Source organism: Physeter macrocephalus, chromosome 6, assembly GCF_002837175.3.
Source record: "Physeter macrocephalus isolate SW-GA chromosome 6, ASM283717v5, whole genome shotgun sequence".
Lineage (NCBI taxonomy): Eukaryota > Metazoa > Chordata > Mammalia > Artiodactyla > Physeteridae > Physeter > Physeter macrocephalus.
Window position 1 is genome coordinate 33,292,903 of NC_041219.1, and position 24,622 is coordinate 33,317,524.

The 24,622-nt window shown below is 36.4% G+C and overlaps 1 protein-coding gene across 1 annotated transcript in view; it reads right to left on the bottom strand.

Moving 5' to 3' along the window:
• BLTP3B (bridge-like lipid transfer protein family member 3B) overlaps positions 1 to 24,622 on the bottom strand; it is a 100,076-nt gene that overhangs the window by 54,667 nt on the left and 20,787 nt on the right. Inside the window, 3 exon segments of the mRNA XM_024127218.3 lie at positions 355 to 446; positions 1,598 to 1,636; positions 3,004 to 3,166. Of these exon segments, the coding sequence (XP_023982986.1) occupies positions 355 to 446; positions 1,598 to 1,636; positions 3,004 to 3,166 (294 nt within the window).

A 24,622-nucleotide genomic window follows, 5' to 3' on the forward strand; every position in this document is an offset into this window, starting at 1 on the left:
AGTCATAAAAATTCCACTGATGCATAGAACAAATGTTATACAGAGAAAGTATTCAGAGACCAAGTAAGAGACTATCTGATTTAGAATGCCTAAGCTCTTCTCCTTTCATTTTCTGCTACTGCTCTGCATTTGACTGATCATTAGTATTTAATATCAAGGAAAGCAAGATGAATAAGAGGCTAAAAATAAATTCTGCTACTTTTGCAACGTATTTACTGAAACTGTAAAATGTTTGATGGAGAAGTGACTAAAATAGAAACTGAAGGTAGGAAATTTTACTTTATGTCCCATTACTGCAGATAACAGAAAAAAAATTTCCTTTGCCAGTCATACAGATTAATGGAAATAGCTTACCTTTGTCCCGAAGCAGTTGCAATTGGTGATGGGCCATTTGGGTTTCGTGGTTCTTCACATGTACTCATTTCCATTATTACTTTATCCAAGGACTAATAAAAATATATTAAAAATGTAAACATTAGATATTTTATTTTATGTATATTATGTAGATATTATTTAAGACTATTTTCTCTTTCATTTCTTTAGGAGCAAGAAAACAGTAAGTAAGCAGCATCATTTTAAATGTTTCTCTAGAGGTCTAAAAAGAGAAATACTAAAAATAAAGTGCTTAGTCCTTTGTCAAGGCACTTATTATCTGGTGGAAAAGCTTATTACAGGAGTATAGGAGAAAAAAACTATAAGAAGTAACCATATACTGCTGAGACCATCAGGTTTTACAGACGTATAATCGCTAATCCCAGAGTGTACTACATTATTAATTGATAAATTAGATTATTTATTCATAAATAGGACTAAACCACCTCTAAAAGCTTAAACCTGAGCTTTAATTAAAACCTGGGCTAATTAAAATAAATAGAACCAATCTAAAACCTGAGATTTAAGATGTGTAACTATGAAAAAATGAAAAATGCAAGAAATATGAAAAAGTAAATACTCTCATAGTAAAAAACTTTCTTTCTCAGTCTAAGTTTTTTCTTGAAGGAAGATCAAATGTCCTTAGTAGTCATCACTAACACATCTCCAGTCATTCTTCATTCTCTATTTAATATTGCACTTATTATCTGAAACTATCTTGTTTTGTTTACTTGTTCGTTCTCAGTCACCTTGTAAAAATATGTTCCCTCAGGGCAGAGGGAAGGTGCTCAGTAAATATTTGTGGTATGAATGAATCAATAAATGACCAAGTGATCAGTTTTCCTTAAAACGTAAAGTATATTAAAGAACGTATTATATTAGATCAGTAAAAGCAGAAACCCAGAAAGTCTGGACCAAACTTTATTAAAAGAAGAATCCCATAAATAAAGTATAATATATCAATAAAAAGTTTAAAAATGCAATAAAATATACCAACTTACAATATAATATTCTAGACCTGAAAAACTTTAAAGACCCTCTCATTTTAAAGTTCAAACTTCTCATTTAAGGACTGAGAAAACTAAGTACCATCAAAATAGAATGAAAGTTAACTAGCAGAGAAGCCATGAGATTATGTTTCTATGGAACAAAATATTAATATTAGCAGAGTTGTTAGATTATATGCATATGTAAGTGTTTACTTCTGAAGCAATTCAGAACTTACCAAACAGATGGGATGTGTTTTCAGTTTTGTCCATGGTATCTAGAAAAGAAAATTTTTCTTTCTTTAAAATGAATCATTAAAAAAATAATGTAAAACAGTAATCAACACACATGCTCTCTTAACACAGTGATAGACATACCAAATTATATCAGATGACTTTTTTCTTAAATTGCAAAAGAATAAACTGAGCAATTCATTCATACTCTTGAAATCAGCTGCACCTATTTTATATTAAAAAAGACTACTAGGGCTTCCCTGGTGGCGCAGTGGTTGAGAGTCCGCCTGCCGATGCAGGGGAAACGGGTTCGTGCCCCGGTCCGGGAAGATCCCACATGCCGCCCAGCGGCTAGGCCCATGAGCCATGGCCGCTGAGCCTGCGCGTCAAAAAAAAGACTACTAGCCTTATTTTCTTGGTCATCTTTTTAAATAAAAATTTCAGGTTCTCTTAATATCTTTTTTCCCCAGTTCTGGAAACACATTTTAATTTTGTAGTTGAAGAATTCCCAGCAAAGCATAATCAGTGTTTTGTTCACTTAACAATTTTTTAAATTCTAGAATTCCAACCAATCTCCTTGTAGGTATTCAAGACAAATACCAAAGTAAGACCATTAATGTTAAATGCAAGTAACGTCAAATAAGAAATGTTCAAATATATCCTGCACTAAAAATGTCATGTTTTTGTAGACATTTGGGTTTATGGAGGATAGAACAAAAATTAAAGGTTACCATCAAAGGATACAGTAACCTTTCTACAATCTTTTCTTTGGAGCCCAATTTTAATTTTATAAAAAGTTAGCATGCAGTATTTCTACTGAGTAGGCTCTCAAACTAAGCCTAATCTTTAAGAGAAGGAAATGATATGATGTATGATTAGAGCCAAAGATAATAAGAAAGCTTAAGTTTTAATAAGCAGAAATGGTATTAAGATAAAACTTTGAAAACCTCAAAATAAAAAACAAATGAGGAAAAGAGACAATTCCAAATAAAAGTATAATGTCCAGAATAAGATAACTCATCAGTCCTTATGTCTTCATTTGAAGTAGTATTTACTTACTACAAATTTAAATTGTCCCTTTTGACAACAAATCGTGTGAAAAAAATTTTGAATATGTACCAAATTTAACAAATTATTTTATTAATAAAGCATCAACAATTTTATTTAAATATTAATATTAAATTTTAATAAAAATTAACTTATAAATTAATAAATATATATTAGTATTCAATTAAATTCAAAAGGCACACATTCATGCAATTATTTATACAAGGTATCTGTCTTTTAAAATTATGTTAATAAAAATGCTTCTTTTCAGAATTACCTAAAACAAAATATTTATTTTAAAAGATAGGGATGAAATAAATAAAATGAAAACAGAAAATGCCTTGCACAGATATCAAAGTCTCACCCTAATAGATGCTTTATTACAAAAAACTTTGTTGATAGCAAGCCATGTTGGCAAATCCAACATATTCTGGAGCACCTCTTCATCCAACTCCAAATTCTTCAGTTCCCCTTCTCCTTTAAGGGTACTTAGATTTATCTTGTCAGGAGATAAATTTTTGGTAAATCTGAAAGAGAATATATATTGACATTTATTTTAGTGTTAGTTACTGTACCCCTGAGTTGTTCTTGCAAATATACAGAGGATTAAGAATGTAATAGCAGCACTAAGAAACACAAAACCACATGATAGGCTCTACTCTAATCCGTGTTTTTCACTGTGGTTTTGTTATTATTGTTTTGACCTCCCTTGTCCATAGCTCTCTTACACAAAGTCTACAGTACTTTTGGTATACATTTAAATATCTTATAACCAGATACAACCAAGCTCTAATTCTTACTGTCTTTCAAATTTATGAATACTTAGTATCCACTATTTTTCAGGAACTATGCAAGGCTTTGAGCCATCCCCTACAACATTTTGTTCACTTCGTTACAGACACTATCACAGAAGTGGATATTCCTATTTTACTAACCAATCTACAAGTAAGGTAAGGAAATGAGGTGGCCCTTTAGAAGCAGTAGCAGCAGCAGCTGCCACCACTGCCATTCATCATGCCAAGAGCTTAATGAAAGTGCCAAAAGTCACATAGGAGACTGGACCCTGAATTCTAATTAAAGAACTCAAATTCTCTTTAATGATTTAAAAAGGAAAGTTCTTAAACTCAAAAGAAAAGATTGAAAATAATAATAGTTAAAATAACAGTGAACATTTTCCAAGGGTTTATTGAATACCAAGCTCTTCTCTTTGAATGCATGCGTTACTAATTTTCATGATAACCCATTAGGGTCAATACTATTTTCATTCCCACTTTTTAAAAAAATATTTATTTATTTATTTGGCTGCACTGGGTCTTAGTTATGGCAAGTGGGATCTTCGTTGCTGCATGCGGGATCTTTAGTTGCGTCGTGCGGGATCTTTTAGTTGCAGTATGCGGGCTCTTAGGTGCAGCATGTAGAATCTAGTTCCCTGACCAGGGATCAAACCTGGGCCCCCTGCGTTGGGAGTGTGGAGTCTTAACTGCCGGACCACCAGGGAAGTCCTTATTCCCACTTTTTACAAGAGTAAATATAAAGAGAAACTAACTTATTTGCCCAATGTCACAACTAATAATGATGATAATAGTAATAATAACAATAAATTACACATGCACTTTAAAGAACTTTTGTATATATTAATTCTTAACACAGCCCTACAAAATAAAAAATTGCTAACTTTACCCAGCCTTACTTTTTCAAAAGTGAAACTATTGAAAAAGTTAACTACTGGCTAACAAAGGAGTTATTAGCCAGTCTTCTACCATTTTTTGATATTAAATATTAAAGTAACAAAATGTACTGGGTTATTTACATGCCCTACACATCAACAAGAACCAATATTCACATGCTTCTGCACTGACTCTAAACCAGAATTTATTGAGCCAGATCTTATCTGGATTGATATCTTCTCACAAAATGTCAACACATTGACTTTGTCAATATAAAGTTCATATTTAACCCATATTTGACCAAAGATGCTGAGTTGTTTCACACTTACCACCAATCATGTTTCATTTAATAATATGAAGTTTCCTGAGAGGCTGCCATTTCTAATCATATAGGAATGACCTGCCACTGCCTCAAGGCAGAATATTAGTGCAGAAGGGAGCATTCAATAAGTACTTACTGAGGATTCACTATTCCGACACATACACTGGCAAGCAGTATACTCAAGGTTTTTGCCTTTCTGAAATGTTCAGTTTAGTTGGTGAAGAGTGAATACAGTAGGGGTTCTTAATCCAGATCTCCTTTGAAATAGGGACTTTTGAGCTGATATCTAAAGGATGAGTAATAGAAGTTACCTAGGCAAGGAAAAGAAGGGGGCAGGAAAGAAAGCGTATTCCAAGTAGAGGGAATAAAATATATAAAGGTTCTGAGGCAGGAGGGAGCATGGTATAAAGTGGAAGTGAAAAAGATCAGCATCTGGAATGTAGCAAAAGAGCCAGGGGAGCAGAAGATAACTCTGGAAGGACAAAGAGAGGACTGATTACACAAGGCCTTGACCATTTTATTCATTCATTCATTCATTCAATAAATTTTAACTGATACCTATAATTTAAAAGGCACTAGGCAGGGTGGGCTTTCCTGGTGGCACAGTGGTTAAGAATCCACCTGCCAGTGCAGGGGACATGGGTTCGATCCCTGGTCCGCGAAGATCCCATGCCGCAGAGCAACTAAGCCCGTGCGCCACAATTACTGGGCCTGCGCTCTAGAGCCCACGAGCCACAGCTACTGAGCCCACATGCCTAGAGCCCGTGCTCTGCAACAAGAGAAGCCAGCGACAATTACTGAGCCTGCGCTCTAGAGCCCACGAGCCACAGCTACTGAGCCCACATGCCTAGAGCCCGTGCTCTGCAACAAGAGAAGCCAGCGCAAAGAGAAGCCAGCGCACCGCAACGAAGAGTAGCCCCAGCTCACCACAACTAGAGAAAGCCTGCGCGCAGCAATAAAGACCCAATGGACCCAAAAATAAATAAATAAAATAATTTTTTAAATAAACAAATAAATAAAAGGCACTGGGGATTTGACAATAAACAAAATAGATAAAAATCTCTTCCTTCATGGAGCTTAACTGGGGGGGTGGAACACAGAGAATTAAGAAATAAGTTAAATATATAAGAAGTCAGATTCAAAGTGAAGAGGTACTCCTCATAGTTGAAATAAGAAATACAAATTTAAGTATATTATTTAACCTCACAAATGTAAGCAATGGGAAAGCTAACAGTAGTGATATAATTTATTAGGTATTGTAGGTCAGGAAAATTTGGAGTGGTTAATTTAGTAAAATCCTTACCTGTCTTAGCAGAAAGTGAGTATGCAAGATCTAACACTGATACATCTAGAATGAACAGCATAAATATATAATTTAGAGCTAGTAGGGTAACAATGAGGTAAATGCGACTGCCACTGGGGAACAAGATTGGAGGGATCAGGAAAGGATGGGTTGGAGGCTTGTTGCTTTGTGTGTTCAGCCCGCTTGAATTCATTCATTCATTTATATAACAAATATTTGTTGCGTGCCAAAAATGTGCCAGACACATAAATGAAACAGATGAGTGGGGGAGACAGGGTATTTTCTACCGCAACAATGCCAAAATTTGAAACTGAATATTAGGCAGCCTTGTTCTTAAAATTTTTTATTAGGCAATTGATGCCAACATTTTGCTCCCTTCTTCTCTTACCCTTCCTCTTACATTGACATTCTGTAACACAAACTTTTCAGTCATCTGGTACCCACACCCAGTCTTGTTTTTTGGTGTTGTGGGGAACTTATGAATGGGGCAGTAAAGGAGAACTCTTACCTGTCCTACCTTTCCCCTCCAATGGCATGGCTAGGAGAGGTCCCAGGATTTCTGTAGAGGGGATTTGTGGTTGTGGAGTTCCAGGTAGTTATGAGACACTGCAGTGGGCTGAAGCAGCAAGGATGATAAGCGTACTGAGCAGACTACTTTGGAGCCAGAATGAGAAAAGCTGTCTCTTTTTTATATATGCAGGTACCAGAGTAGTGCATATAGAACCACCTGGGAGCGCTTAAAAAACTCAATGCCCAGGCACAACCCCCTCCCTTCCCACCCTCACCACTACCAATTAAATTTAAAAGTCTCTGGCAAAGGGACCTCAGGCACATGATTCAAATCATTAACATACAGTTCATAAGTGATTTCTGCACAATTGATTGAGTTTAAAAATTAGAGCTTCAAACCACTTTTCATTCTGATATTCATAATATAAAGTCCAAGAAAGAACAACACTGACTTCCTTGACCTCATAATACATAGTTATAGTGTAAATAGAAAATGTATAGCTTTTATTTCATGAATAAGGTTAATTCTGTGGTCAAAGGCCCCCCCCCCACCAACAAACATACTAGTTTACAGTTCTAATCTCACCTCTTACCCTCAGTGTCCCCATGCTGTTCTCCAAACATACCAGGCAAGCTCTCCTCCTTAGAATTTTTCACTGGCTGCTCCTATACTGCCTGCAACACTATCTCCACCTCCATAAGGCTAAGTCCCTCACCACCTTAGAGTCTACTCAAATATTACCTCCTCAACGAGGCTGCTGATGAAACAAAATTATTTTAAGGCAGGAAAAAAAATTTAACGTGAAATTTTCTCTGCTGTTGAGCCACTATACCTTCTCCTTAGTGTGCATTGTGCATCTACATTAACTAGATTCCCTAAGAAGACACAGGAATGTCTGCGCGCGCACACACACACACACACACACACACACACACACACCAATTTCCTGCTGGCACCAGCAAGGAAACTCCGCTCTCCTCCTTAGAATTTTTCACTGGCTGCTCCTATACTGCCTGCAACACTATCTCCACCTCCATAAGGCTAAGTCCCTCACCACCTTAGAGTCTACTCAAATATTACCTCCTCAACGAGGCTGCTGATGAAACAAAATTATTTTAAGGCAGGAAAAAAAATTTAACGTGAAATTTTCTCTGCTGTTGAGCCACTATACCTTCTCCTTAGTGTGCATTGTGCATCTACATTAACTAGATTCCCTAAGAAGACACAGGAATGTCTGCGCGCGCACACACACACACACACACACACACACACACACACCAATTTCCTGCTGGCACCAGCAAGGAAACTCCTTAGGAGATAGCATTCCCTCCTTAATCATGTAAGGGGTTATGATGACCCACTACTCACTTTGTTGAACTACGTAAACTGTCAATGTCACCTTGATGTTTAACCCTTTGTCTCAAAAACTTATAACTGTGCTTTGACCTCTAATGGGCAGAAAAGTCCTCAGAGCTTGCTGAAAGACTATCTCCCTAGTTATAATTTTCAGATTGGCTTGAATAAAATTTTTCATTTCTTTCTTGAAAAAAAAAGTCAGATTCTGATAACTATGGAAAAAACAAAGCAAAAGTAAGATACGAGGTGCAAGCAGAGGACCTTTTAATTTTTAAAAGAGTAGATAGGAAAAGCCTCATTAAAAAGATGACATCTGGGCAAAGATCTGAAGAAAGCCAAGGAGCTAGCTATACAAATATCTGGAGGAAGAATGCTCTAGGCAGAGGAAAAGCTAATGGCAAAAACTGAGGTAGGAACATGCTTGGCAGGTCTGAGGAATAGCAAGAAGGCCAATGTGAGTGGAGGAAATGAACAAGGGCAAAAATGAAAGGAGATGAGGTTAGAGAAATAACAAAGGCCAGATCATGTGAGGCCTTTCAAGCCACTCTAAGGACTCTCTGGCTTCTACTCTGAGTAAAAATGAGAGTGATTGGAGATGGTTTTTGACAAGAACAGGGATTTTTAAAGGATCGCTCTATTGAGAATAGATGAAAGAAGGACATGGACAGAAGCAGGGAGCCCAGACAGAAGGTTATTGCAATAAGACAGGTAAGAGAAGATGTTGCCTTGGACCAAGATGGAAGAGTAGGAAGTGGTGAGAAGGGAACAATTCCAGACATATGCTGAAGGTAAAGCCTAAAATGGGATTTGATAGTACAGACTGAAGTCAAGGATGGCTCCAAGGTTTTTGATCTAAGCAAACAGAAGGATAGAACCACCATTTATTGGGGTAAAGAGACAGAGGGAGAAATAAGCTTGGGATTAAGGATCAGAATTTAGGCTTGGAATAGTTTAATTAAGAGATGCTTATTAGATATCCAAGAGGAGATACCAATTAGGTAGCTGGATATTCAAATCTTATTCAGTAGTTGCAGATACAAATTTAATAATCACCAATGTTATATATGGTATTTACAATTGCAAGATGGAGGCAAAAAATGAAATGGCTCAAGGACTGTGGTCAAGGACCACTAAGAGGCCAAGTAACCAATAAAGGTGATTAAGAAGGAAGGGCCAGTGAGGTAGGAGAGAAATCGTTTGTGTTTTTTTCATTTTTTTGGTGAGAGAAAATTCAGCAGGCTTGTATGTTGACGACCATGATGCAGAGAAAAGAAAACTACTGATGGACAGACAACGGATGGAATAAAATCCTTGATTAGAAGACAGCACATAGAGTACACAAGAAAAGGGACTGGCTTTGAACAGTTTTGATTTTGGAAAGCATATTAATACTCTATATATGCAAAAAAATAAAATAAGAAAGAATGTGAAGAGGGGAAATACCTAAAACTGAAAGCGACCTGAAACAAATGAACCTAATTGTATTAAAAAATACTGTAACCATGTTCAAGGGGAAGATAGGAAGAAAGGACAGAGGGACAGATGGACAAAAACTAATCTGATTAACTCATGAATACAACATTTGACCATATATCCTTAGTGTTGGGCAAGGAGGGGTGATTAGTGGAGAAATCAGGCAACATTTTAATGGGCTATGGTACAAGAATGTTCATCTCAATGATATTTACAAAAGGAAAAAAGTGAAAGCACCTAAATGTCCATAATAATCCCTTTAATTATGATACATTATGCCTACATATATATCAAGCAATACGTGTTGAGAATTATATAAAGAAATGGTTATACTATAGTGCCTGGTGAAAATTCAAGGTTCAAAATTATATACTGTGATTTCAATATGCAAAAGTGGAAGATGGAAAGATTAAAATGTTATTCACAAGAAATTATATCTTCAATTTAGTTCATACCAAAGGGACAACATGTGCAAGGAGCATGGACCTTAATTAAAGTCAGACAAACAAATCTGAATTCTAGTTTAGCCACCTACTGTGACACCCTTCTGCCTCAATTTCCTCATCTGTAAAATGGAAAAAATAATACCAACTCAAAAACTTTAGTGAGGATTAAAGATAATATGTAAAGTATCTGATACAAAACAGATATCCAATTAAGAGTTCTCTTTCTCCTGACCTGCTTTTTACTAAGTTTAAATTATGAAGGCATTGATTATAGTTTTAATGGGAGCAATATCAAAAGTTCAAGCTTGGGGGGACTTCCCTGGTGGCGCAGTGGATAAGACTCCGTGCTCCCAGTGCAGGCAGGGGGCCCGGGTTCGATCTCTGGTCAGGGAACTAGATCCCACATGCATGCCACAACTAAGAGTTTGCATGCTGCAACTAAGAATTTACATGCCACAACTAAGGAGCCCACGTGCAAGGAACCAGCAAGCCGCAATTAAGGAGTCCTGGAGCCGCTACTAAGAAGCCTGCCTGCTGCGACTAAGACCCAGCGCAACCAACCAAATAAATAAATAAATATTAAAAAAAAAAAAAAGTTCACGCTTCGGAATTCCCTTGTAGTCCAGTGGTTAGGACTCTGAACTTTCACCACCGAGGGTACGGGATCAATCCCTGCTTGGGGAACTAAGATCCCACAAGGGGTGCAGCCAAAAAAAGCCCAAAAAAGTTCAAGCTTATTCAAACAGGACTTTAAAATGGCAGAGCTGTGGAGCTAATCTTGAAAACATATTAATACTGCTCATCTATTAAAATATTTTAAAGAGGAAGCTGAAGATGTATTGGTAACTGTCACATCCACAGCTATTAGAAAGTTGGTTTCTTATACTGGGTAGGCCGTGGACATATCAAATTATTTATCTTCTATTATTCATGCATGAGGCTTTCATTTAATATATATTTCAGTTTTGCACAAATATTTCCCAATCATTTATTAATATAATTATGTTCCTTCCAAAAACAGAGACAGGAGGATGGTTTTTCAGTCACATTTGTTAACTTAATTGATAGAGGAAAAGCACACTTTCAATAAGTGTACACTAGGTAAACAAAGGGAAGAAAACCCACAAAATAACATTAAGGCATGGACTAGCTATGTGTCTACCTATGCTTTGTCCAAGTGTTGCTATAGGCTCTTTGGACTAAATTGCCATGTGAAATTTCCAGATAATTGTATTATTCTACTAAATATTATAATTGAGAAGGGTTATAATACTGGGCCTGATCCTAAAGAGAATAAATTATCTGAAGTAAACCTCTTCAGTTCACTAAAGACTCATTTAAAGCTCTAAAAGTTATAAAAACATTTTAAAACAAACTTTTTAAAAAATGGTAGAAATCTAGGTCAATGAATTAAACTTCTAAATAATTAATTATTTGGTGGAGATAGGAGTGGGGTGGGAGAATGGAAGCATGAAATCTATAAAAAACCAAAGTAGACATGTTAAAGACTCAAAATGAGGATAAAAAAGAAAGCTGATTGACTTGAATATGTCAAAGTCATAACAACCATACAGAAGAAAGTCATAACACATAATAAAGATAAAATTGGCACAATTCTTTCTGAATTTTTTATTTTTAAAATTCAGAACACACAATAATGTTCCATTACTATGTACATTATGGCATGTAAAGAGGTTTATTTTAAAATAAACGTGTTCTTTATTTTAACATTAGTATTATATGAAATAAATTTTAAATGTGGATGTATATATTTTATTGGTTAACTATATTTTAACAATGTAACAATTTTAAAGCTAACTTAAAACATGCAAACAGGCTTCCATTTTTCCAAAACCTTCTTTAATTACATGTAATACATGAAAATAAATTTACTAGGTTTTTCATTAGTAACAACAAAATAGCTAAGTAGAGGAATAAAATTTCCAGGCAAATGAAAAGGAAAGGTTTGATTTAGATTTCACATTTTACAGTTAATACATAATCAGAGTCTAAATTATGTGCAGAGCACTGTACATGGTAAAATTTAGGGCAAAACGAAGTAAGTCAGTCCATATAATCAAGATTTATAATTTGCTTAAGGGAACACAGCACAAATGCATGAAAAGTCAGATCGCAGCTCTGCAAGAAGAAAAATGCCACTTAACCCTTAACCTCTCGTGGATGGACCTAGAGTCTGTCATACAGAGTGAAGTTAAGCCAGAAAGAGAAAAACAAGTACTACAGGCTAACACATACATATGGAATCTAAAAAAAATAAAATAAAAAAATGGTTCTGTAGAACCTAGGGGCAGGACAGGAATAAAGACACAGATGTAAAGAATGGACTTGAAGACACGGGGAGGGGGAAGGGTAAGCTGGGACGAAGTGAGAGAGTGGCATGGACATATATACACTACCAAATGTAAAATAGATAGCTAGTGGGAAGCAGCTACATAGCACAGGGAGATCAGCTTGGTGCTTTGTGACCACTTAGAGGGGTGGGATAGGGAGGGTGGGAGGGAGCCGCAAGAGGTAGGGGATGTGGGGATATATGCATATGTATAGCTGGTTCACTTTGTTATATAGCAGAAACTAACACAATAATGTAAAGCAATTATACTCCAATAAAGATGTTAAGAAAAAAATTACACCCCCCTTCAAAAAAAATACTTAACCTCTCAGACTTCACTGGTGGCACAGCGGTTAAGAATCTGCCTGTCAATGCAGGGAACACAGGTTTGATCCCTGGTCCAGGAAGATCCCACATGCCACAGAGCAACTAAGCCCATGCACCAAAACTACGGAGCCTGCGCTCTAGAGCCCGCAAACCACAACTACTGAGCCCGCGTGCCACAACTACTGAAGCCCACGCGCCTAGAGCCTAGAGCCCACAACAAGAGAAGCCACCCCAATGAGAAGCCTGTGCACCGCAACGAAGAGCAGTCCCCACTTGCTGCAACTAGAGAAAGCCTGCATGCAGCAACGAAAACCCAATGCAGCCAAACATAAAATAAATAAAATAAATAAACATTTATTTATTTATTTATGGCTGTGTTGGGTCTTGTTGCTGCGTGCGGGCTCTCCCCAGTTGCAGCGAGCAGGGGCTGCTCCTTGCCGTGGTGAGCAGGCTTCTCACTACAGTGGCCTCTCCCGCTGTGGAGCACGGGTCCCAGGAGCACAGGCTTCAGTAGTTTTGGCACCGGGCTCAGTAGTTGTGGCTTGAGGGCTCTAGAGCGCAGGCTCAGTAGTTGCAGAGCCCAGGCCCAGCCGCTCCGCGGCATGTGGGATCCTCCTGGACCAGGGCTCGAACCCACATTCCCTGCACTGGCAGGCGGATTCTCAACCACTGCACCACCAGGGAAGCCTAAAATAAATTTTTATTAAAAAAAATAAATAACCTCTCTATGGCTCAGTTTCCTCATCTGTAAAATGGTGATAATAATAATACCTGCCTCATGGGGCTGTTTTGAGGATTAACTAAATTAGAACATGGAAAATGCCAGGAATTGTCTCTAACACAGAAAATTCACTGATGTTTAAAAACAAAACAAAACAAACACCACCACCCCCAAAACCAGAGCCTTCCTAATAAACAGACTTGTTTAAAAAAATAAAAAAAAAACAGAAAAGAAAATTCAGTGAGTGTTACCTACTATTAATATGAAGATGCAGGTTAAATAGGCATATGAACAACACAGAGACATTACATAACCAGTGACCAAAATTTTCTAAAAAAGATTTCTGGCTTGATAAATCACTAAGTATACAGTAGATCATAAATCAGAAAGGTATAAATTATATATCTGATGTTACTGTAAATTTTAGTCATGATTTATTTGAACTGTCATCAGATCCATTTTATAGCTGTATCATAAAAACAAAGATCATAAAGTTGTTTTATTTGCTAAAGCACTGCAACAGATTTGTGAAATGAACCATCTCTAGATTATAGTATTTGGGGGTAGAATCATAAAATCTTAGTGCTAAAAACAATCTTAGAACATAGCTTATAAACTCTTTTCTGACCTACTTACCTTCTTCCACAATTACTTCTTTGTATTCAGATAACAGCCCCTGCCTGGGACATTCTTTTAAAACTTCATCAGCTAATATGCATTTCTTGAATTATTCACCTTGTCCTGAAAGTATTTATGGTTCCTATTATTGTACAGGTTGTTAGAGATTCACATCAATGCCTACTATTCTTCTAAACTTAAGAAGTGGCAAAAAAATAAAAATAAAAGAAAGAATAAGTAGCTATGCTACTTGATAATATTTTTCTCAAATAACAGTTGTAATTAGAAATAATCATTCTCATTCTGATATTTCATGCTATAGCATGAAAAACTAGATTTTACAGGGAATTTTAAAATGCATGTTAAATTGTTTAATTTAAAAGTTTAAAGTAGGCACACTTAATCTGAAGTTCTTGGATGGGGGTCAAGATACTTCATAATATTTTCAAAGGGGGTTTTTGGACACCGAAAAGGCTAAGAACCATTGCTTTAACGTAATAGGATTAATTGTAACCATCCAGAAAATAAATTACTTCAATAATGTAGTTTGATTATTAATATCATTGTTGTTTGATTTAATTAACTTATTATAAACAAACACCTCTCAGAGTGCCTACCCAGTTACCACTGATTCTGTCTTCCCAGAGAAAGGCTATAAACATAGGGGAAAGGTGCATACCTAAGACATGTTATATACTTCCTTGGTTACAGCTGATTTGATCTAGAGAATGACAAGGCATTTAGACTCTTCAATCAGATTTCTTCCTTCAGAAATTTAAAACTAGAACATTACCTTAGAATCAAACTGACAAACAATAAAGGAGCAGAACTGAGAAACACAAATCCAACTTTTAAGAACTTAAAGATACCATAAAGATTCTTAACCCATCATTGTTCCATTCTCTCCAGTGGGGCCTAACTAAAACCGTTAAACTAGTAATTGAAATCACTAGCTAGTATCTCAAGACTGTGCACCCCTACAAGGATTATGTATGTTCTCACTGCATATGAAAAGATATAAAAAGAACCAAAATCTTTATGTAAGCAAATCTAACAACAGCTTCAGCTTGACTTTATTAAAAACAATATTTCTAGAGGAGAAAATACCTAAAGACCATATGGTAAAGTTGTACGAGAGAACATGTTACTGGAGCATGTTCCCAAAATCTGATAGTCTGCCAAGTCCTTTGGCTAAAAACATTAAGTTATTAATCTGCACCTAATTACATCCTTTCACAGACCATGGGCTTCATCATGCAGCCATAAAGATTCCTCCACTTAAAACTAAGAAACAAATGAGGTTTTTCTAAAGAAACCCCTATTTCCTTTCTGCCTTACCCAACACCATTTTCTTACCCCAGTTGTACCTCCTTTAATCTGGCAACCTCCTCTTAAGGCTAGTTGCCTTCTTGCCCCACTCTATGCCTCACTGTCTTCAGGTTCAAGAAGTGAATTAGTTATTTTCAAAATTTTGGATATGAGATCAAGAAATAGACTTTACAATATAGTACACACATACAAAACAAAAATTTCTCAAAGTGATAGTTTAATACAGTCTGATATTTTCCATTCTATTTCCTCCTTTCAAAATGGTGATCGACTACACTATTTTCACAAGGCAAGCTATGACCCACAGTTTAAGAAACAATACATAAGAAGTACATACATCATGACCAAGTATTTATTCCAGTAATAAAGGTTGGTTTAACACTCAAAAATCAACTAATATAATTCACCATATGAAAAGTAAAATCACATCATGACCTCAATAGAGGCATAAAAAAGCACTGGACAAAAGTTAACACCATGCATGGAAAAATAATTCTGAATAAACTAGGAACAAAAGAGAACTTCCCCATAACTACAGGGACTTGTACAAAAACCCTACAGTTGCGATCATATTTAATGATGAAAGACTAAAATGCTTTTCCCCTAAGACAGAGACAAGGCAAGGATGTCTACTCTCACCACTTCTATTCAACATTATACTGGAGGTTCTACCTGACACAGTAAGGCAAAAAAAAATAAAATAAAATAATAAAAATAAAAGGCATCCAGTTTAGAAATGAAATAAAACTGTGTTATTTCCCAGATGACATTATCATCTATGTAGAAAATCCTATGAATCTTAAAAAAAAAAAAAAAACACCAAACTACCAGAACTAATAAATGAGTTTAGCGAGGTTACAAGATATAAGACCAACATAAAAAATAAAATTAATGAAAGGCACAAGAGCCATATGAAAGAGCTCCCAATGGCCAAAGCTGGAAAAATCTGGGCAACAAAATAAATCAAATATTATTGGATTATAACTCAAAGTATAAAATAAATATACACGAGTCTACACAGATAAAAAACATGACTGAATAAGTAAATAACTGGGAGAAAACAGATTAATCTCCCACACAGAAAATTTTTAAATAAATTAATAAGATATTCAAACCTTAGGGAACTGCAGAACTCCTCACTCATTTTGTGTGTGCTGCACATAGTACTTCCTTCCTTCCAAAACGTACAGTATGAAAGTGGGGAAGAGAGTAATTTTACAGTGGATAACCTGACAAACACTACATCAGCCAGGTGATCAAGGTCAGTGTCAACAATAAGAGATCTAAAGACACATACAGACTGAAAGTGAGAGGATGAAAGAAGGTATTCCATGCATATGGAAATCAAAAGAAAGCCAGAGTAGCAATAACTATACCAGAAAAAACAGACTTTAAAACAAAGACTGTAACAAGAGACAAAGGACATTACATAGTGATCAAGGGATCAATCCAAGTAGAAGACATAACAACTGTAAATATATATATGCAGGCTTCCCTGGTGGCACAGTGGTTGAGAATCCGCCTGCCGATGCAGGGGATACGGGTTCGTGCCCCGGTCCGGGAGGATCCCACGTGCTGCGGAGCGGCTGGGCCCATGAGCCATGGCCGCTGAGCCTGCGCGTCCGGAGCCTGTGCTCTGCAATGGGAGAGGCCACGGCAGTGAGAGGCCCGCGTACCGCAAAAAAAAAAAAAAAAAAAAAAAAAAAAAAAAAATATATATATATATATATATATATATATATGCACCCAACATAGGAAAACCTAAATATATAAGCAAATATTAACAGACATAGAGGAAGAAATTTACAGTAACACAATAATAGTAGGGGACTTTAACACCCTACTTACATCAATGGACAGACTATCCGGACAGAAAATCAATAAGGAAACACTGTTGTTAAATGACACATTAGACCAAGTGAACTTGATTGATATTTAGAGAGCATTCCAACTGAAAGCAGGAGAATGCACATTCTTTTCAAGTGCACATGGAACATTCTTCAGGACAGATCACATGATAGACTACAAAACAAGTTCATTAAACTTGAGAAGACTAAAAACATATAAAGCATCATTTCTAACCACAATGCTATGAGACTAGACATCAACTACAAGAAAAAAAAAAAAGCACAAACGTGGAGGGTAAACAATATGTTCTAAACAACCAATGAATCACTGAAGAAGTCAAAAAGGAAATTGATAAAAAACCTGGAGACAAATGAAAACAAAATGATCCAAAATCTATGGGACTCAGCAAAAGCAGTAATAAGAGGGAAGTTTACAGCTATAGAAGCTTACGTCAGGAAACAGGAATATCTCAAATAAACAACCTAAAGAAACTAGAAAAAGAAGAACAAACAAAACCCAAAGTTAGTAGAAGGAAAGAAATTATAAAGATCAGAGCAGAAATAAATGAAATAGAGACCAAAAAAATAGAAAAGATAAATGAAACAAAGAGCTGGTTATTTGAAAATTTAAACAAAATTGATAAACCTTTAGCCAGACTCTTCAAGGAAAAAAAGAGGGCCCAAATCAATAAAATCAGAAATAAAAAAGAAGTTACAACTGACACCACAGAAATACAAAAGATCATAACAGACTACTACAAACAACTATACATCAAAAAATGTACAACCTAGAAGAAATGGACAAATCCCTAGAAATGTACAATCTCCCAAGACTGAATCAGGAAGAAATAGAAAATATGAACAGACCAATTACCAGTAGTGAAACTGAGTAAGTAATTTTAAAAACTCCCAACAAACAGAAGTCCAGAACCAGAGGGCTTCAAAGGTGAATTCTACCAAACAGTTAGAGTTAACACCTATCCCTCCAAATTATTCCAAAAAATTGCAGAGGAAGAAATACTTTCAAACTCATTCTACAAGGCCAGCATCACCCTGATACAAAAACCAGACAAAGATACCACAAAAAAAAAAAAAAAGAAAGAAAATTCTAGGCCAATATCACTGATGAACATAGATGCAAAAATCCTCAAGAAAATATTAGCAAACCAAATTCAACAATACATTAAATGTATCACACATCATGATTGAGTGGGATCTGTCCCAGGGATGCAAGAATGGCTCAAAAATCCACAAATCAATGTGATAAACCATATTAACAAACCGAAGAATAAAATCATATGATCATCTCAACAGATAAAAAGCTTTTGATAAAATTCAACATGTGTTTATGATAAAAACTCTCAACAAAGTGTGTATAGATGGAACAGACCTCAACATAATAAAGGCCAAATATGACGAACCCACAGCTAACATCATACTCAATGGTGAAAAACTGAAAGCATTTCCTCTAAGATCAGGAACAAGACAAGGATGTCCACTCTCACCACTTTTATTCAACACAGTATTGGAAGTCCTAGCCACAGCAATCAGATAAGAGAAAAAAAAATAAAAGGAATAAAATTGGAGAGGAAGAAGTACAACTGTCGGTTTGCAAATGACATGATACTATACATAAAAAAATCCTAAAGACACCAAGAAAAAAATACTAGAACTCATTGATGGATTCAGTAAAGTTGCAGGATACAAAATAATATACAGAAATTTACTGCATTTCTATACACATATATCAGAAAGAGAAATTAAGGAAATAATCCCATTTACCATCACATAAAAAAGAATAAAATACTTAGAAATAAACCTACCTAAAAAGGCAAAAGATTTGTCCTCCTAAAACTAAAAGACAATGATGAAAGAAACTGAAGACAACACAAACAGATGGAAAGATATACTGTGTTCTTGGATTGGAAGAATCAATATTGTTGAAATGACCATAATACCCAAGGTAATCTACAGATTCAATGCAATCCCTATCAAATTACCAATGGCATTTTTCACAGAACTAGAACAAATAATTTTAAAATCTGTAAGAAAACACAAAAGACTCCGAATAGCCAAAACAATCTTAAGAAAGAAGAACAAAGTTGGAGGTATCACACTCTCTGATTTCAAACTACACTACAAAGCTACAGTAATCAAAACAGTACAGTATTGGCACAAACACAGACACATAGATCAATGGAACAGAACAGAGTCCAGGAATGAACCCACACTTACACGGGCAATTCATCTACAACAAAGGAGACAAGAATATACAATGGGGAAAAGAAAGCCTCTTCAATAAATGATGTTGGTAAAAGTGGACAGCTGCTTGCAAAAGAATCAAACTGTACTAATTTCTCACACCATGCACAAAAATAAATGTAAAATGGATTAATAAAGACTTAAATGTAAGAACAGAAACCATAAATAAAACTTCTATAAGAAAACATAGGCAGTATGCTCTTTGACATTGGTCTTAGTAATTTTTTGGATATGTCTCCTCAGGCAAGGGAAACTAAAGCAAAAATAAACAATGAGACTACATCAAACTAGAAAGCTTTTACAAAGTGAAGGGAACTATCAACAAAATGAAAAGGCCACCTACTGAACAAGAGAAAGTACCTGTAAATGATATATCCAACAAAGGGTTAAAACAGAAAACAAAGAACTCATTCAACTCAACATCAAAAAACAAAAACAAAAACCAATTAAAAACCGGTCAGAAGAGCTGAATAGATATTCTCCCAAAGAAGGCAGACAGATGGCCAGAAGGCACAAGAAAAGATGCTCAATATCACTAATTATGAGGGAAGTGCAAATCAAAACCACAATGAGATATCACCTAATACCTGTAAGAATGGCTATTATCAGAAAGACCACAAATAACAAGTATTAGAAAGGATGTGTAGAAAGGGGAACCCCCATGCACTGCTGGTGGGACTGTAAATGGGTGCAGTCGCAATGGAAAACAGTAGGGAGGCTCCTCAAAAAAATTAAAAACAGAACTACCATACAATCCAGCAATTCCACTCCTGGGTATTTACCCAAAGAAAACTGAAACACTAATTATAAAAGATACATGCACCCCTATGTTCATTGCAGCATTATTTATAATAGCCAAGATATGGAAGCAACCTACCTGCTCATCAATGGAAAATTACTCAGCCATAAAACAGATACTGAGAATAAACAGGCGGTTGCCAGAGGGGAGAGGGGTAAGGAAGAAGAAAAATAGGTAAGGGAGATTAAGCGGTGCAAACTTCCATTTGCAAAATAAATGAGTCATGGGTATGAAATATACAGTGTGGGGAATATAGTCAATAATTATGTAATATCATTGCATGGAGACAGATGGTTAACTAGACTTATTGTGGTGATCATTTTGAAATATATAAAAATATTGAATCACTATGTTGTGTAGCAGGAACTTACATAGTGCTGTTGGTCAATTATACTTCAAAAACAAACTCACAGAAAAGAGACCAGATTTGTGGTTACCAGAGGGTGGAGGGAGGGGGAATTGGATGAATGCAGTCAAAAGGTACAAACCTCCATTTATAAGATAAATAACACTAGGAATGCAATTTACAACATGATAAATATAATTAACACTGTTGTATGTTATATATGAAAGGTGTTAAGAGAGTAAATCCTGAGTTCTCATCACAAAGAAAAAATATTTTTTTCATTTCTTTAATTTTATATGCATGTAATATAATGGATATCCACTAAACACTGTGGTAACCATTTCATGATGTATGTAAGTCAAATTATTATGCTATACATCTTAAACTTATACAGTGCTGTATGACTTCAGCACAATTATATCTCAATAAAACTGGAATAAAAAAATGATAAAACATGCTGGTAATATGTACCCTCGATATGACAATAAAAGTGTCACTTTACCTTTGTGGTCCTCTTGCCAAAAACCCAAAACCCATTCAAATTAAGAGAAAAAGATTATACAAATTCTGTTTGAGAGACACTGAACAAAATATCTGACCAATACTACTCAAAACTCTCAAGGTCATCAAACACAAGGAAAGCCTGAGAAACTGTCACATCCAAGAGGAGCCTAAAAAGAAATGATGACTATATATAATGTGGTATTCACAATGGGTTTCTGGAACAGAAAAAGGACATTAGGTAAAAAACTAAGGAAATTTGAATAAAATATGTGCTATAGTACATAATAATTTATAAATATTGATTCATTAATTGCAATAAATGTACCATACTAATGTAAGATGTTAATAATACAGGAGATGGGATGTGGGTTGTATGAAACTCTCTGTACTATCTTTACAACTTTTCTACAAATCTAAAAGTATTCTAAAATTAAAATCTTATTTAAAAATCATTGAGCTGCATATGGAAGGTTTATCTCAATAAAAAGTTACTGCGATAGGGCTTTCCTGGTGGCACAGTGGTTGGGAGTCCGCCTGCCGATGCAGGGGACACAGGTTCGTGCCCCAGTCCGGGAAGATCCCACATGCCGCAGAGCGGCTAGGCCCGTGAGCCATGGCCACTGAGCCTGCGTGTCCGGAGCCTGTGCTCCGCAACAGGAGAGGCCACAACAGTGAGAGGCCCGCATACCGCAAAAAAAAAAAAAAAAAAAGTTACTGCAATAAAAGTGTTGATTGTGTTTCCATGTACTAGCAACAAACAATCGGAAATTGAAAATTTTCAAGTACTGTTTACATTAGTATAACAAGTTTGAAATTTTTAGGGATAAATCTGACAAAGGGTGTATAAGACACACTGAAAACTACAAAATATTGCTGAGAGAAATTAAACAAGACAAAATAAAATGGAGAAATAAAACATGTAATAGATCAGAAGACAGTACTGTTAAGATGTCAATTCTCCCAACAGATTTATAGTTCCCAAGCAAATATCTAACAGGCTTTTTGGTAGGAACGACAGGCTGATTCTAAAATTTATATGAAAATGCAAAAGACCTGGAATGTCAAAATAACTCTGACAAAGATTAATCGAGTTGGAGACCTGTACCACCAATTTCAAGACTTATCTAAAAGCTACAGTAATCAACAGTCTGATATTGGTGTAAAGATAGACAAATAATCAATGGAACAAAAGAGAGTCCTAAGGAGAAACTAACACACTATTGTAAAACAGTTATACTCCAATAAAGATGTTAAAAAAAAAAAAAAAAAAAAGAGAGTCCTGAAATAGACCCAAGTTTATAGTTAGCTGATTTTCAACAAAGGTGCAAAATCAATTCAATGAGAAAAAGATGACATTTTCAATAAATTGTGTTAGAGCATTGTATAGCCATATGCAAAGGCAAAAAAAAAAAAAAAAAAAGAACCTTGACACTTACCTCACATCACAAATAACAAATTAACTCTAAATGGATCACACACTAAAACCTAAGAACAGAAACTACAAAACTTCAGTAAGAAAATACAGAAGAAAATCTTGGTGACTTTGAGCTTGGCAAAGATTTCTATAACACAACAAAAAATTCACAAATCAAAAAAGAAAAATATCAATAAGTTATACTTTATCAAAATTAAAAACTCTGTGCATCAGAAGACACTGTTTCTGGGACTTCCCTGCTGGTCCAGTGGTTAACAATCTGCCTTCCAGTGCAGGGGACGCAGATTCAATCCCTGGTCAGATAAGCAATATCCCACATGCCACAGGGCAACTAAGCCTGCGTGCCACAACTACAGAGCCTGCACACCACAACTACTGAGCCCACACACCACAACTAGAGAGAGGCCCATGCGCTGCAATGAAGAGCCCACATACCACAACAAAATCTCCTGCATGCTTCAACTAAGACCCCACGCAGCCATAAATAAATAAATAAGTAAGTAAGTAAGTAAGTAAATAAATAAATAAATATTAAACAAATTTAAAAAGACACTGTTTCTAAAGAACAAGCCACAGACTGGCAGAAAATATTTATAAAACATGTCTGAAAAAGGACTTGTATCTACAATATATAAAGAACTCTTAAAACTCAAAAATAAGACATCCCATTAATAAAACAGGCAAGAGATTTAAACAGACCCTCAAACCAAAGAAGGCATACGGGTGGTGGATAAGCACATTGAAAGATGAACAATATCACCAGTCAATAGGAAACTGCAAATTAAAAACCACAGTCATATACCACTACTTATCCACTAAAACGGGTAAAATTAAAAAGACTGACTATACTGAGTGTTGGTGAAGATACGGAGAAAGTGGAACTCTCATATACTTGCTGGTGAGAATATGAAACATACACTTCGGAACCACTTTGGAAAGCTGTAAAGCAGCTTCTTTAAAACGTTATATATGTTGCAGAGAATTCCCTGGCAGTCCAGTGGTTAGGACTCCATGCTCTCACTGCTGAGGGCTGGGGTTCAATACCTGGTCTGGGAACTAAGATCCCACAAGCCACGAGGTGTGGCCAAAAAAATTTTTTTAATTTATATATGTCAGGAATTCTCTGGCAGTCCAGTGGACTTGGAACTTTCACTGCCAGGGCACAGGTTCAATCCTGGGTCAGGAAACTAAGATCCTGCAAGCTGAGTGGTGCAGCCGAAAAAAAAAAAAAAAAAAATAGTTATATATGCACCCACATATAACCCAACCATTCTACTCCTACATATTTATTGAAGAGAAATGAAAAGCATATGTCCTCACAAAGACTTATACATGAATGTTCATAGCAGCTTTATTTGTAACAACCCCAAACTAGAAAAAACACAAGACCATCAACAGGTAAATGGATAAAGAAGTTGTGGAACATACACAATGGAATATACTCAGCAATAAGAGAGAATGCATAGCACTCCCTCTTGCGAGAGCACCAGAATCACAACTGACTGCTGAACAAACATCGACAGGAAGACACTGGAACTCACCAAAAAAGATACCCCACATCCAAAAACAAAGGAGAAGCCACAGTGAGATGGTAGGAGGGGCACAATCACAATAAAATCAAATCCCATAATTGCTGGGTGGGTGACTCACAAACTGGAGAACACTTATGCCACAGAAGTCCACCCAATGGACTGAAGGTTCTGAGCCCCATGTCAGGCTTCCCAACCTGGGGGTCCAGCAACAGGGGAAGGAATTCCTAGAGATCAGACTTTGAAGGCTAGCAGGATTTGATTGCAGGACTTCGACCGGACTGGGGGAAACAGAGACTCCATTCTTGGAGGGCACACACAAAGTACTGTGCACATCAGGACCCAGGGGAAAGACCAGGGACCCCATAGGAGACTGAACCAGACCTACCTGCTAGTATTGGAGGGTCTCCTGCACAGGGGTGGGGAAAAGGACACTGGCAGCAGAAATTCTGGGAAGTACTCCTTGGCTTGAGCCCTCCCAGAGTCCGCCATCAGCCCCACCAAAGAGCCAGGTAGGCTCCAGTGCTGGGTCACCTCAGGCCAAACAACTAACAGGGAGGGAACCCAGCCCCAGCCATCAGCAGACAAGTGAATTAAAGTTCTACTGAGCTCTGCTCACCAGAGCAACACCCAGCTCTGCCCGCCACCAGTCCCTCCCATCAGGAGGCCTGCACAAGCCACTTAGATAGCCTCATCCACCGGAGGGCAGACAGCAGAAGCAAGAACTACAATTCTGCAGCCTGTGGAAGTAAAACCACATTCACAGAAAGATAGACAAAAGGAAAAGGGAGAGGACTTTGTACCAGATGAAGGAACAAGATAAAACCCCAGAAAAACA